At 38.9% G+C, this 14,666-nt stretch overlaps 1 protein-coding gene across 1 annotated transcript in view; it reads left to right on the top strand.

Annotated features, from left to right (window-relative positions):
* CNTNAP2 (contactin associated protein 2) overlaps window positions 1–14,666 on the top strand; it is a gene marked incomplete at its 3' end in the record, with an annotated part of 1,137,334 nt that overhangs the window by 1,015,374 nt on the left and 107,294 nt on the right. The window contains exon 16 of the mRNA XM_080338877.1: window positions 4,581–4,751. Within this exon, the coding sequence (XP_080195003.1) occupies window positions 4,581–4,751 (171 nt within the window). The remainder of the gene's footprint in view (window positions 1–4,580; window positions 4,752–14,666) is intronic.

Here is a 14,666-nt window from a genome sequence, read left to right as displayed (position 1 = left end):
CATAAAAAGATATCAGTCCATGTTGCATTGCTCAAGATGAGGTTAATTTGTCCTTGTCAGTACTACAGCCACCATCTCTTTCCTCCTCCCTGAGGTGGGACTTCATGGGAAAAAGTCTTCAAGTCTTTATTCAGTTTTTTATCTGAGATTTAAGGTGTCCCTTCTCATTAATCTTTGTAGTCCGGTGATTACTTGTGGCTATAGACTATCCTGCTTCTTGTAAAAATTATACCTTTGTAATTATTGTACAGTGTTCTCTCTGAGACGGAATCTTTATGGAGCAGCAGAAGAGACACTTTGTGCCCTACTAATTATAAAAAACACAGTAACTTAAGGTTAGTAAAACTAACGAGAAAGAGGTAAGGCTATTTTGCAGGAGCTTAATGAGTTGGATTTTAATTTCCACAGCAGATAACCAGAGCTGTAAGCAATCTTGACTCAAATTGAAAACAGAATCACAAAGTGTTACATGGTCCATGGAAGCACCTTTGACAGAACTATTGCTCTGACCCTTGCTTGGGTCCAGCCAAATATCCATGACAGTCTTCTCTGGGTCTATGGTCAGCTCTTCCCTGCCTCTGTGTGCCCCATGTCCTAAGGCTTGATGCCATCACCAGCAAACATGCAACTTTGTGAGAAACACAGCCATATTTTGGGGATCTCCACACTTGTCTTGGCTTGCAAACAATGGAAAAGGCTTGTCTGCTGTCTTGATTTATTTGTATTTGTACTTTCATGAAGCAGTATGCTGTGTTTAATTGCTCAAACACTAAGAAAGCTTAAAACAGAGCTGTACAAGAGCTGTGGTCTTGATTGCAGAATTATAGATGAGGTTACAAAGAAGAAAATAAAATTATAATGTTATATTTCGGACTATACAATAAAAGTCCTCCTTAGCTTTTACGGTATTTTAGCTCTCTGGAAGGAGAAAGGGAAAAGAAAGGGATGGTGCATCTTTGAGCACCTCTTTCTTCCCAGCTACAAAATAGAAGCCCTTCTGCCTTCCCCATCTAATGTTTCCAAGCCTACTGCATATCTGAAAAATGCTATCCCTCCTAGCTTGGGAGGCAAAGCAAAACATTTGTTGCAAGACTTTCTCAATCACGTCCCATAACATTTGTCAGGTTAAGTTACTCCTAGGAAATAATAATGACACAATAAATATTAACAGGATACAGTGCAAAGTAGCATTTAGAATGTTCTTTCTAAATAAACTCCCTTTCCTACCTCCTATTAGTTTGGTATCCTTGCTGCCATATCATTTACTCTGTGGTTTAAGTTCCAGTCTCTGGTTTCCTCCATCTACTGCTTGCTTACTGGGAAGTGGGAGGAAAATGTCTGTAGGATCAATTTGTTGAAGAAAGTAGTGTCACAATGTGCCAAAATTTTTAGTCATAGTGACTGACAAAGGTTCCCAGCAAACAACAATACTAATGTGTGTAAAGTGGATTTTTATTGAAGATTTCCTTAGACAGCCCCTTTCTTATCAAAAGATACCATTTTATGATAAAAGTCATTATGTCTGTTTAGCAAAACATTTCCATTGTACTCTTAATGAAATGTCTTTTTCCCCTGAAAGTGTTTTGAGATTAATATATACTTGTGTTCCAAAACATGATTTTATCTTTATAGGAATTTGTTATGAATAGTCTTCAAAAATGTCTCTCTCAAGAGGCAGGTTTTCCCATTCAATCTGCACTATTTGTATTTATCCTCTCACGAGTGGCTTCTGCAGCCAAGGCTTTCTGCAGAATAAAATCAGAGCGTTTTGAATAAAATGTAAAATCCTTAGTGATGGACCTCTTCAGTAGACTAGATATAATACTAAATAAAAATTGATTGATTTTTTTCAACAAAATGGTGACATGCATTTCAATATGAACCCATCAGCCTATCTGGCCCTGTAGATGTAGTCAGTAGCGGTAGTTTTACTTGTAAGTGTACTGTGGTGGTGGTGGTTTGAAACCTTACCTATATGACCAGACCCTGTTCAATAAACCTACAGCTGGTATCAGTCCTAAAAACTCTGAAATGTATATTTTACTGTAAAAACTAAGAAAAGCAAATCTTCCCCACTGATTGTGCAAAGAGGAATGGTCACTTAGAGCTGAAAACTAATTCTGTGTAAAGGCAAACCTGCACTTCAGTTATGCACTGTCATGGTTAAGGATTAACGTGGAGTGTCCCAGCATTGCAGAATGAGTCTGTGTTAAATTGCATTTAATACTTTCAGATTTGGAAGACAATTAAAAACACATAAATAAAATATTACAAAATCAATAGTGGTTTCATTTAGAAGCCCCTACTTTTATTTACTTGATTGCAATAATAATGATTATAATTTATTGTATTGCAATGTAGGCTACAGTTAAAGGATTAGGGTCCCATTGCTCCAGGACTTGACAAAATAAAACAAAAACATGAACCTTTCAACAAATCCGTTGTCAATGCATCAGTGGAAGCGATTAGATAAGTGTCCAACTTGTAGTTGTTGAGGTGCGTGAGGCTCTACAGAAGGTGTAAGCATGGTGTAAATGTGGGACTTCATGCAATGACTGACAGCTGGATGATGCCAGCAGGAAGACTGGTCTGTAACCAGAATCCTCAGCCAGAGGGGGAAGCCTGACAGCAGAGCCTGTTACAGCTGCACGGTTTGACTGCACAGTGACACAGCAGCACACTACCCTGGTCTGATTTGGGGTAGTGAGGTGGCTGGGGAGCCTTTCTCACCAAACAGATATTTGTCTCCATTAGTACTTGAAGTAGGTTCCCTGTAGCGTTCACAGCTCTTTTGCTTTTCATGTGTTCTTTGCAGTTTAGGTTTGTAACTTGGGTAGTATTCAGAGAATGTAAAGCTGTGGGACTAAAATACTTGCTTCATTTATAAAGACGTGCAAGAATTTCTAGAAGGTTATTCAGGACAGCTAAATTAGTTCCTTCACAGGATTGCATTAATATATTCCTGACTTTTTGTCTAAGTCCTGTTTATTTCATGTGGGGTTATTCAGCAAGTGGAATAAAACCCGTTTTGAGGGTCTGCCAGCATCAAATGTAGGTGTTCAGATCTATCTGCAAGTGGGAAAGCGTATACGGTAATCCATGTGGATCCTGTACTAACACGTTGACAAACACTCATGCATCTAGACCATAAGCAACCATAATATATTGAGGGAGCACTCAGAAAAGCGGGAGATGGAAAGAAACCATGAATGAAGATAAAATTCTAGACCTTTTCTGTCTGTGTTGCTTTATCACAGGTATGTTTTCAGAGTAAGACCTCGCAACTAATTAGCAGACTGTTCTTGCCCAGGCTTGTTTATGATACGAAGTTTATTGACATTGCTATTGAAATCATTAATAATGTTTAATCTGGAGATTACCAGTTTGTCTAAGTAGGGTAAATAGTAATATATGTTTACAACCAGCTGACATTGCCTAGCTGATTAATTCACAAAGCTATATATCTGTGCTATGAATGTACATTTCAACTGTACCAAACCCATTTCTTCCTCTTTTCACTGTTCACACCTGTACACACATACATACAAAATCTCAGTTACAGCTTTCCTCTTGGGATACATTGAAGTAAATGGAAAGCTGCTTCTTTTTTTTCCAAAGCATTCTGCATTCTGCTTTCCTGAGAGACAGAATTAAATGGAGGGGATGGGATTGTTATGCAATAGTATGCATGTATTTAAACATAAATCCTTCTTCTGTTAATTCAGATGTTCAATTTAAATTTCAATAGAGATTAATAAATTACACAAATTACAACACTTTGGACTTGGAAGTGGGCCAATGGTGCTACATATAAGCAGTATTGAGCTTCTGGAGCCTCAGCATGCTCATTCATATTCACCCAGTGCTAACCAGAGAAATAATAGTGTTGTCACCTAGTTAAATAATCAAATAGTGGAAAATCTATCTCTGTGAGTTTTGACTGGAGTGGAAGTAGTTTCTTATTGGCTGGAATTAGCTGGAATACTAAGCACTCAGCTGTGGTGAGTTAATGAGTGATATTTTAATAAATTTCTGAATCTGGATACATAAGCATCCTGGTGAAAGTAGAATGAGTTGTTTCAGTCTCTGGCTGATTTACCACAGGACCAATATCTTATTATTTTTTTTTGTCTTTGCACTCTAATACTATTTGCACAGAATGTTGCCTGGCATGCTAGCTAAAGAACTGTTATAGTTCTTGAATAATACTAATGATGATGTTTCTCCAGTGGAAATGTATTGGGGGACTATTAGGGACATATGTTAATTATAATATGTATTGCTTAGCTTCACTTATTGGATTTTTCCTGTGATACACAATAGAGATGGCTACCATTTCAGAAGAAATAGGTGTCGTTCTGTAGAGTAAATTTAAAGATAAGTTACACTTGAGGCAAAACATGCCTGAGGTGACGCAGTCACCAAATCAGTGTTTTATCCAACTGTTTGATCACCCATTACTGCAGTATTACTAATCTAAACATGTAGTAGCAACACATTTGTGTATGACCGCGTCTGATACGTTAGGAACTTGAAAATAAATGTACCATTAACCTGTCTTTCCTGTCTGTCCCATGCAGGGAACTACTGGAACGCAGCTTCTTTTGTTACTTCATCATCCTACCTTCACTTCTCCACCTTCCAAGGGGAAACCAGCGCAGATATCTCTTTCTATTTCAAAACGTCAGCCTCAGATGGGGTGTTTCTTGAGAATCTGGGGAACACTGACTTCATCAAACTGGAGCTGAAATGTAAGTATGTGCTTCCTACCACTTTTCTTAGCAGCTGAAGCAGGTTCACATCAGATAGTAGGCTTCAAGAAATGTGTGTCATTTAGTAAAATGTATAAGCTCACTAAATTCTGGATAAACTTCCAAATCAAGCTGGTTGACATATTTTAAAGTTGTCTTATGTGGGAGGATCATTTGAAGTATATTTGGATTGTTTATTGAGGGAAGAAATACAAAGAAGAATAAAATGGGCAACATCAGTTATAAAAATGTCACTGACCTAAAAAGAATTTTCAAATTGCCCGCCAGATTTATTTCTTTAAAGTGTATGTCTTCATCTGTGTGTTGCTTTTCTATTTTATCTCATGCCTGTCTTGGAAGCTGAGGAAAGAAAGAAAGAAAAAAAGAGAGGCCATCCTAATCAGAACTGTAAGGAGCCGAAGAGCTGAAAACTCGCATATGATATTTAAAAGCCCTAAAATTCTCATAAAAATAAATCTTTATGAGCATTATCTGTTAATAAAATCATTGATCTGAAAAAGAGGGCATAATGATATCAAGAGGCAAGTTAATTTCATTATTTAAACCATTTTTAATGGCTCAGGGGCAAACTTCCCAAGGAACGTGCCGAAATCCTCAGCTGCGCCTGAATTCTGCTCAGTGAAATTGAAACAGTTGGATTAGGAGGGAAAAATGTTTTATGTCTCGCTTGTTGTCCCTCGACCCAGTTTACCCCGCCATAAATGGGAGCAGTGACAGGCCTGCAGTGCTGTGTGTGGCTGTTATTACCGCCTCCAGTGGCACATTACAGCTGCAGGATTCCGTGAGTGCAGAAAGCTGCCTCCCTGCACTCCAGCACCAGGAAAAACATCTGTGATTCCTTTTGCTGCATGAGCAACTCCTGGATGCCAAGGACCCAGCTCTAAATATTGATGTGCAAAAGTCAGCGTCAAAAGTCACTGATGTTGAAAGAGAATAAATTGTTTGCATACCCCAAATAATCTATTTTTATGCAGATTCAATACATCTTACCTGCACACATGTCATTTTAAAACAAAAAGCCATTTTCAATGCTTCCCAAAGTCTAAACACACAAGTTGGAATGTGGAAATTTAGAAACCACCAGGAGACCCCTTTCAAATGTAAATAAATTTCCCCTTCAGGTAAGAGTGAAGGGCCAGCTTGCGAGTGGATGACAGTTTCTTTCCCTCTTTCTACAAGGGATTTAGTTAATGTTGCATAATCCAAATTTTCAGTAATCTGCAGTTAGTGCAAATCAAAATAGCTCCTGCTGAGCCACAGGGAATAGTCTCATTTGTATTAACAAGGGGCACAGCCCTTCAATAATAATGTGGCAACTATTTCTAATTTCACTTTGCATTACTTTGGGCATCTCCAGAATTTCCTACTTTTCTGTGCTATGGAAGGTGGTCTCAGCCACTGTAGTTGTCAGACAAGCAATGTAGCTAAAAGCTGACAATAACAGTGAATAAAGGTGACTTTACAGTGACTATAATTCTTTTGAACTCAACACAGTTTAAATAATAATGCTGCAGTGGCTTGCTGAATAGATGCACCAGTTCAAGAAAGCATGTGGCAGTGTACCCAGAATTTCATTAAATAGGAGTTTGATTTTAAGCCCATGCTTGAGATTCACTGACTTTGCTGTGATCTGACGTATGCATTAGTTCAACCTCTGCATCACCTCCCTGAATCTAAACCTTAGATTACAAATTCTTGATGTCAGAAATTGAAATATCATTTGTAAAAACAGACTGTAAGGTCAAACGTTCTGTTGCTGTTTAGTGAAATACTCTTGATTATAACTATGCTGACTGTATTTACTAAAAAATTTAAAGCAGTTGATTTGATATAGTTGCATTTGCTCTACCCTTTTTTTTCTTGGAAACCATTTCTTGAAATTTTCATAGCACGAGAAAATAGGCCTTTCTGTGACTTAAATGTTTTACCAGTCACAGCTCAAAAAGAGTTGAAGACTGTGGGTTTAGCAACAAAGAGGTACTAATTCTCCCTTCTGAATTACGTGTTTATATAATGAACATTTGTTTAGTACAGTTTTAATGTTTCATTCTAGTTTGCACTTACATTTTTTGGAATTTGTTCAAATGAAAAATAAAGTTTCAGAATTTCAGAAGTTCCCTACATGGCTTACAGTAGGCTGCTTCTTAAAAGGCTGTTTCCCCTTTACAGCTTTTCCAAACAGCTGACAGGGGAAACTCACATTAAAAAAAAAAAAAAAAAAAAACAACAAACAGTGATAACATGCTACTATGAATGTGGATGAAGTCTTTAGTTATTGTTTATCAAGCAGTTCCTCTGGCAAGCTCATACTTATCACCACTCCCAGAACAGCTGGCAGAGATGTAGAATTATCTGAAGCCTCAGTTTTTATGTACATCAGGACATCTATGGCACCCCATTATTTTTATAGCTGGCTGGTCAGCTGACAACAACTAGGATTGCTCAGAAAGAAGGTAGTTGGATAAGGTGTAAATTTTTCTGTAAAGCACTGCCTCCAGAAACTGTATGTCTCTGCTCAAAATTTCCAGATGTTTCTTAAATTAAAACAGGTTTTTAGAGAGAGATAAAAAGGATACTTTCTCTTATAGAGCTTTCGTATACAGTTTTGGGAGGGCTTAGCCAAAAATCCAGTCTTCCTATAAAAACACCATTGAGAACAGTTTTTCTCTTATGCAAGCCCCCGTTTCCCTTGCCATGGGCACTTTTTTCCTTCTTTAATCTTGACCTACCTTTTGGACCCAGAGGTATTTAAGCTGCTGTCTACAAAGCCTGTCAGGGCAACAGTCTCAGACAGTTCATTGTCAGTGCCTTTCATGAAAGCAATCCACCAAAACGTTTGTGTGTCATTTCGAGGAACTGTTTGGTGTCTTTCTCAAAGCCCCTCATTTGCTTCCAGAGTGTGTACCTGAAAGCACCTGTGAAATTTAGTCTTCACCCTCCTTATAACTATACTGTGTACTTACAGTAGAGCTGGCACTTTTCTCATGGGTGGTGATAGGAATTGGCTATAGCATGCAGCACTTCTATAAACTGAAATAAGCTACGTGTCTCACCAGATGCACATACCTGCAATAAGAAACCCACCTGGTACTGCTAGCCAGTTCAGCTGGCCATTGCCCTAATTCATCCTTTGCCACTGTCCCTGTGTTCCAGAGGCCAGGAGGAGACCTCACACACATGAAACAGAGATGAAACAGCAGCCTGCATATCAGCCAACAGCAACATGCACCTTTCAGGTCTTTACCATCAATCCTAATGTTCTTTTTTATAAGCACTTCAGGGTTGAATGTTGCCAAACAAAACATGCCAAGAATTTTGAATTCTTGAGCTTCCCTCCTCATTCACTTCTTTCTTGTAGTCACTCCTCTTCCCTGAAAATTGTAGTTTTGCATAATGGAGCCTGGCTAGAGCTGCTGAAGCACAGGGAAATAGGCCTCCAGGATCCTAACTTGAAACTCTGTAGCAGGCAGGGGCGCTACCTAAAATCTAGCTGAATATCAACATATCTGACTATGGTCATGAGCAAGTTTTGTACATTTATGAGATGTGGGTTGAAGACTTCAGAGAGTTATGTCTATGAAAACCCAACTACTTCATACCTGTGAGGTGTTTGTCCAATAGACCACAGTTGAATTTTCTGACCAAGAGGAATCCCAAGTTTTGGAAGAAATGTATTCCCGAAAATAAATTTTGGAAGGGGGGTGTTCCTGAGAACTGAGAAAGAAGCATCTGCCATCACTGTTTGTATCAGATTCCCAGCACACTTGTTCTAGAAAGCCTATGATGAATTTAACTGTTGGTGGAAAACTCTCTTAATGACACTGTCATATAATTCTAATGAAAAAAATATTCTGCTCAGTTCTGTAGATCCTCTCATCTCAGTATCTCCTAGCAATTTACAGACACTAATGAATGTGTCTCACTATTATTATTCCGAAGTAAGTAAACAGCAAATTAGTTTTGCAATGGAAAAGAAAAAAAAATGAGGCTTAGAGAGATAAAGGACAGTTTGTGTTTGATCCTGGCGTGAACATGTAAGAGAGGAAGGAGCTTTCTTATTAATTTATTGTAGATATTTATTTAAATACTTTAAAGTATTTACAGCCCCTACATTCAGAGATGTCACTTGGCTGATAACCCCTGCAATGCTAGCTGCCCTCCAAGTCTCCCCTAGGAGTGATCAGTGAACTTGGCTACTATGAAAGGGGTTACATGGTGTAGCTTGCTAATGAGAGCAGTGGTGTGGTTCAGGGTGGATCTACTTGTTCCATGGGTAAGCAATACTGACAGTACTCTAATACTTAACATTCACACTTGAAAAGTCCTACATTGGTTCTTGTGCATAGCTGTTTCTAGGCTACTTAGATGAGACGTATGTAACTTCTCAAAAATCAGACAAGAGGCAGTGACAGACTAGGGACCATGATTCCCATTGCTGTTTGCTTCTGCCCAGACAGCATTCACTCCTCCAGACTGAAGCTCTAACACAAGTGATTAATGTATTTTCTTACAAATTTTAATAACTTCATCACTTCTTTCTTCACAGGCATCTTAAAATTGAACTCTACCGTATCAATGAGTATTCCATATGATACTCTTCAAATTCCCCTATGCCAATGTTAATGCAGCTTGCTTTATTTTTCTAGCTGGAAAGAGAAACTGGTGTGGCCTTTGCTGTTCCTTTTAATGGAGTTGTTATTTTGCTTTCCTAGCAGAAGGTCACATTTTTTAAAAAACATCCCCCTAGGAGAGTATTTTGCAATAGCCACATGTCAAAGAATGCATAGGACACTGAGGAATCTCTTAATCCCAGGGGCCATTAAGAATTGATCAAATTAAATGGGAAAACATTACATTTCTTCAGGGAAATTTTTGACCCAAATATTTTTACAGCAATGTTTGCAAACTCTCATTCCAGGACAATGTGAAAGGTACAAACAAAACCAAAATGAAACAAACCCTAGTCTGAAAATCTGCAAATGCCATTCTTTTAAAGATTCCTTTTCAGATGAGGTAGGTGATGCAGAAAAGCCTGTTATTCAAACAGGGCAATTTATGGCCCATCTGAGAAGGCCAGTTTCACCTGTATCCTCGTTCCTAATTAGCAGATGGAAATATGTGCTCAGGCTGGTGTGTGAGCCAGCCAAAAGCAGCAAATAGACATCACAGCTGGGGAAGTGGCTAAATATGATAAAACGGGCCAACAGAAAATCCTGCACACAGGGCTGTGGGGAAATCAGGGCCATCAGTAGCTCTCTGTAACTAGCTTGGACTCTGATAGGGTACAGGTTGCTAGGTACAGGTTGTTTTACTTTGATCTGCCTCAATGTCATTATGGCGTTCATGACCCTGCACTGCACAGTGCTGTACAGCATCCCCTCAGCATTACCTCTCTTCTTTCAAGGGTGCTGGGATGCTTTACTCATTGCCATAAATGCCACTTTAATAGTCATTTTATGTGCAGTGTCTTATAAATCAGTTATAGCTCACATAAAGTTCAAGGTGGGAACTGGTTGGCATTCAAAAAGCATAGTTGTCCCTGACTTTGGCTTGTATTGCACTACGTACATGCAACACACAGCAAACCATTGCTAGCCCTACCACCCACTAGCTGACCTCAGGTCTTTGCCCTCATTTCCAGTTTACTTTCTGCCACAGGCCGAAGCGCCGTATCCTTCGCTACCTTCTTCATGTATGTTGATCTTTTCCCTGCAGAAAGTAAATATTTACTATACTGTACAAAGTTACAAGATGTCTTAGGCATGCGTCAGGAACTTGAATTTAGATCCTTGCTGTCATCAACAACCACGGTGCATAACCGCTGTCTAGCTCCCCAAATTTGTCCAGCTCTTGACTGAAAATAGTTGGAACTTTATCCAGCTGGACAACTGTTACAGACTTTCACACCTTTGTTGGTTAGAAATCTTCTTCCTAAGAGTTTTGTTTGCATCTGTATTGTTCTTTGGCTGAACTAATTATTTTCCCTTCCTAGCATTTATTCTTCCCTTGTGTATTTATGGAGCAATCAGAAATTACTCTCAGCTTTTACTTGCTAGGTTAAGCAGACAAATGTCATCTCTTCTCATAAGATATTTTCTTGTGTTCCTTTCTCTGGTTATGCTAATAAGGTTCTCCCTACCCATTTCACCTTGAATTCTTCTTTCATAAACACAAGCAATCAAAACTATCCACATTAACCCTGATAAAGCCTTACAAGTGCCTTGTACAATGGTGCTAATACCCTGCCCACTGCATCCTAGGAATTTTTGGCCAATCACACTGGGATCCTATTTGTTATGCATTATTTTCCAACCTTTCCAACATTGTGTTACTGGCAAAAAGAAAATTAGATATATGCTGACTTCTTGTGTAAAGGTATTCTTTATAATACCAGATATCACTGGACCCAAAACAAATTGAGATCCCTTAATTTTCTGATGACACATCCATCTCATCAATAACCTGCAATTCTCTTTTCCATTTCTGCTCTTTTGGGAAGAAAATCAGATATGCTAGATCTGTAACAATTCTCTTTTTCCAAAAATGAGAGGGTTTTTTAATCAAAGAAGGGTATCCATTACATTGACTCTGTTAAATCCTTTACATGCTTCCATATTCTTTGTATTATACCACACATTAGAAAGTGATGTCTTCTTTATTTACTGGCATTAGGTGCACTCTTATTTTACTTGACTGCGGGGCAAAATCTGGTCACTGTCATTAAACTATGGTAACTCTGTTAGTTTACATTTTTTTTGTAATTTCCTGTAATTTAAAATAAAAAGTCACATGTAGAACTGAAGTCAACAAACTGATATGTAAAGACTTTCTTGTCCTGCTACACTTTGAAGTGACTGTGTGACTTATTGCACTAGTTCATGTGGTAAGTAGTAGCAGGATGCCACTTTGAGCTCGTTTGACTTCTCCAGCCCAACTTTGTCACTGAGTTTTCTGCTTTAACATGGTAAATGACAACATGTTCCAAATCAAAGAGGACAATATTCCTCTCTTCTTGATAGTAATGACTGAATTTGTTTTGCTTCATGACTGGATGTCTCCTTCTGAAGACAAGGTGTCAGAGGCTAAGTCCACTAACAGGCTTAAACATCTCAGTGTGACATTTTGATACTCAAAATACCTATTCAGCTGCAATCTACCAGGAAGTGTGTCGAGCCTGTGTGAACCTAAATTTTCCAAAGTAATTCCCTCAGGATGTATCCTGTAGCATGCCCAGATGCGCCTGCATCTTTGTGACACCTGAGTAGCACAATGAAGAGCTCTGGTTTCACTGGAGTGGGCACTGCTCTACCTATCTTACATGGCCAGACTTGGTAGATGTTCCCAGTGCATTCCTTTTCTCTGCCCACATGGCTTTCGGATGTCTGCCTTCCACTGCACCTATACATCCTCTGATCACTAGATTATGGGGGAAAAATGTCTTTGAATATCTCAGTCTTTCCTTGGCCACTTTGCAGGTATAATGGGATTCTTGATGAGCCACAGAGTGAATGAAGGGATAGACCTAGTGACTAGGAGACCCACCTGAGCTGCAATTATTTTTTCCTCAAAAATACTTTAATATTTTAAAATGCTCATCTCAGCAAAGGACAAGTGTGTGAATTTGATAACATCCTGCCCGTGGGACTAAAATGAATCTTAGATGTTTTTTCAGTGAGTAAATAGCCCACACAGCCTCCACAGTCACAGAATCACACAGTCACAATATGGTTGAGTATGGAGGGGACCTCAGGAAATCATCTGGTCCAATCCCTCTACTCCAGATTTTGTCCCTGATCTCTGGGGCCTTGGACTCCTCAAAGCTGGTCTTGCTGGTAAAGACCGAGGCAAAGAAGGCCTTTGTTACCTCAGCCTTTTCCATGTCCTGTGTCACCAAGCCCCCTGCCTCATTCAGCAGTTGGCCTACATTTTCCCTAGTCTTTTTGCTGCTTAAGTAGCACTTAGGTGCTTGCAAGCACTCTCTCCTCTCAGGATCCTGATCTCCACCATCTCATGATCACTTTATGTGGTGCTGTCTTCAACCTGCACATCGCTAGCAAGCCCTTCCTTTTTTGTTAGTGTAAGGTCCAGCAGAGCATCTCTCCTCATTGGCTTCTTTTTCGCTTGTGTCACAAAGTTGTAATTGATGATCTTCAAGAACCTTGCTTATGCCCTGCTGTATGGTCCCTCCAACAGATATCAGGGTAGCTGAAGATCCCCATAAGGACCAGGGTCTGTGAACATGAGGTTACTTCCATCTGTCTCTAGAAGGTCTCATTTGCTTGTTCTTCCTGGTCATGTGGCCTACAGGACATACCCACTACGCTGTCACCCATACCACTCTGCTCTTTGATCCTTACCTTTACTTCTAATCACCCCATGCACCAAAATGCCATGAGTGAGAAAATCTGAAATGGTCCAACCAAGCTGCATTGTTTTCTGAGGCTACATGGCCTGAATCCCATGGGTCTTCTGGTCGTAATTAATTTAGATGCTTTTAAGAATCTTTTCTCTGAGGATTTAAATACGGTCTTGGTACTCTGTAAACTATTTTTTTTCTTTAAGTTGGACTTTTTAGATAAAGCGTTGGCAATTTCTTGGTTAGCCTATTGAAAGTATAAATTATTCTTTTTTATTTTCACCAAACCAATTCTGTTCTGAAGTAGAAAAGGATTTTCTGTGACTAAATGATAAGATATAATGAAAGAGGAGGTGTTTTTAATAATAATACAATTATATCCATGATGCTTCGAATATTAATGCACACAATTGATTCAAATTATGTCAATAGATTGATTCAAGTAGGATTTTTTTTCTCTTTAAGTGTTTGTGAGATTATATTGTGGTGAGTGCTAAATGTTCATATAAAGTTTCGACCACAGTTTTTCCACCATGAAGTCAGAGCATATATTTTACCTCCAACGTATCAGTTCTATCTCCCACTCTCCTGTACCACTCCATGATATTCCTGCTTTGTAGCTTTGTAGATATTTTTTCCTGGAGCAGAAATGAAATGTAAACAGTGCTAAAGATATCATCTTCCATTTTTGAAGCTCTACCCTGGATGTTGGCAACCATAAATTATTACAAGTATAGTTTTAAGAGAAGAAAATCTTTGTCTAAAGCTTTCAATAAAAGGGAGCCACAGTTAGCTGGGTCTATCTACCCTGCCCCCTCACACACACCCTTTTCATATGCAGAGTTAGTACACTAAAAGTGAGTCATATTTTTGCATTTTTTGTTGTGTTAGTACAGTGCATAGTGCAACAGGGTCCTTACCTTGATGGTGACCCTTGGACAGCCATGGAGAAATAAATAACAGCCATGAAAAATTACCTATAAAACAACCACTACAAATGATGAAAACTTTCCTAGACGTTTTGAAAAATCAATAAAATGCATATAATCGTGGGCACCGGCCAGACATTAAAGCTTTTGGTAACTACCACCCAGGCATCTAAATATCTTTACAAGTCTTGAACATAGTCAACAGCAGAATCTACAGCTAACATGCAAATGTCCTGATTTCATCTTGAATAGACTTAATTTTCTTCCTAGTAACTGGCATAGTGCTGTGTTTTGGATTTAGTATAAGAACAATGTTAATAATACTCTGATGTTTTAGTTGTTGCTAAATAGTGCTTACACTAAGGCAAGGACTTTTCAGCTTCTCATGCTCTGCCAGCAAGAAGGTGGGGAGTACACATAAAGCTGGGTGGGGACACAGCTGGGACAGCTGACCCAAACTGGTCAAGAGGATATTCCATACCATATGACATTATTGTACATAAACTAGAGAAAAATTAGCCAGGGGCCCTCTGTTGAGAACTGACTGTGTATCATTTGGTGAATGGTGAGCAATGGCATTGTTCATCACTTGGTTTTTGGGTTTTTGTT

This window comes from Nesoenas mayeri (assembly GCF_963082525.1).
Source record: "Nesoenas mayeri genome assembly, chromosome: 2".
Classification (NCBI taxonomy): Eukaryota; Metazoa; Chordata; class Aves; order Columbiformes; family Columbidae; genus Nesoenas; species Nesoenas mayeri.
The sequence above is the reverse complement of the archived record's forward strand: the minus strand, read 5'-3'. Positions and strand labels throughout refer to the sequence as shown.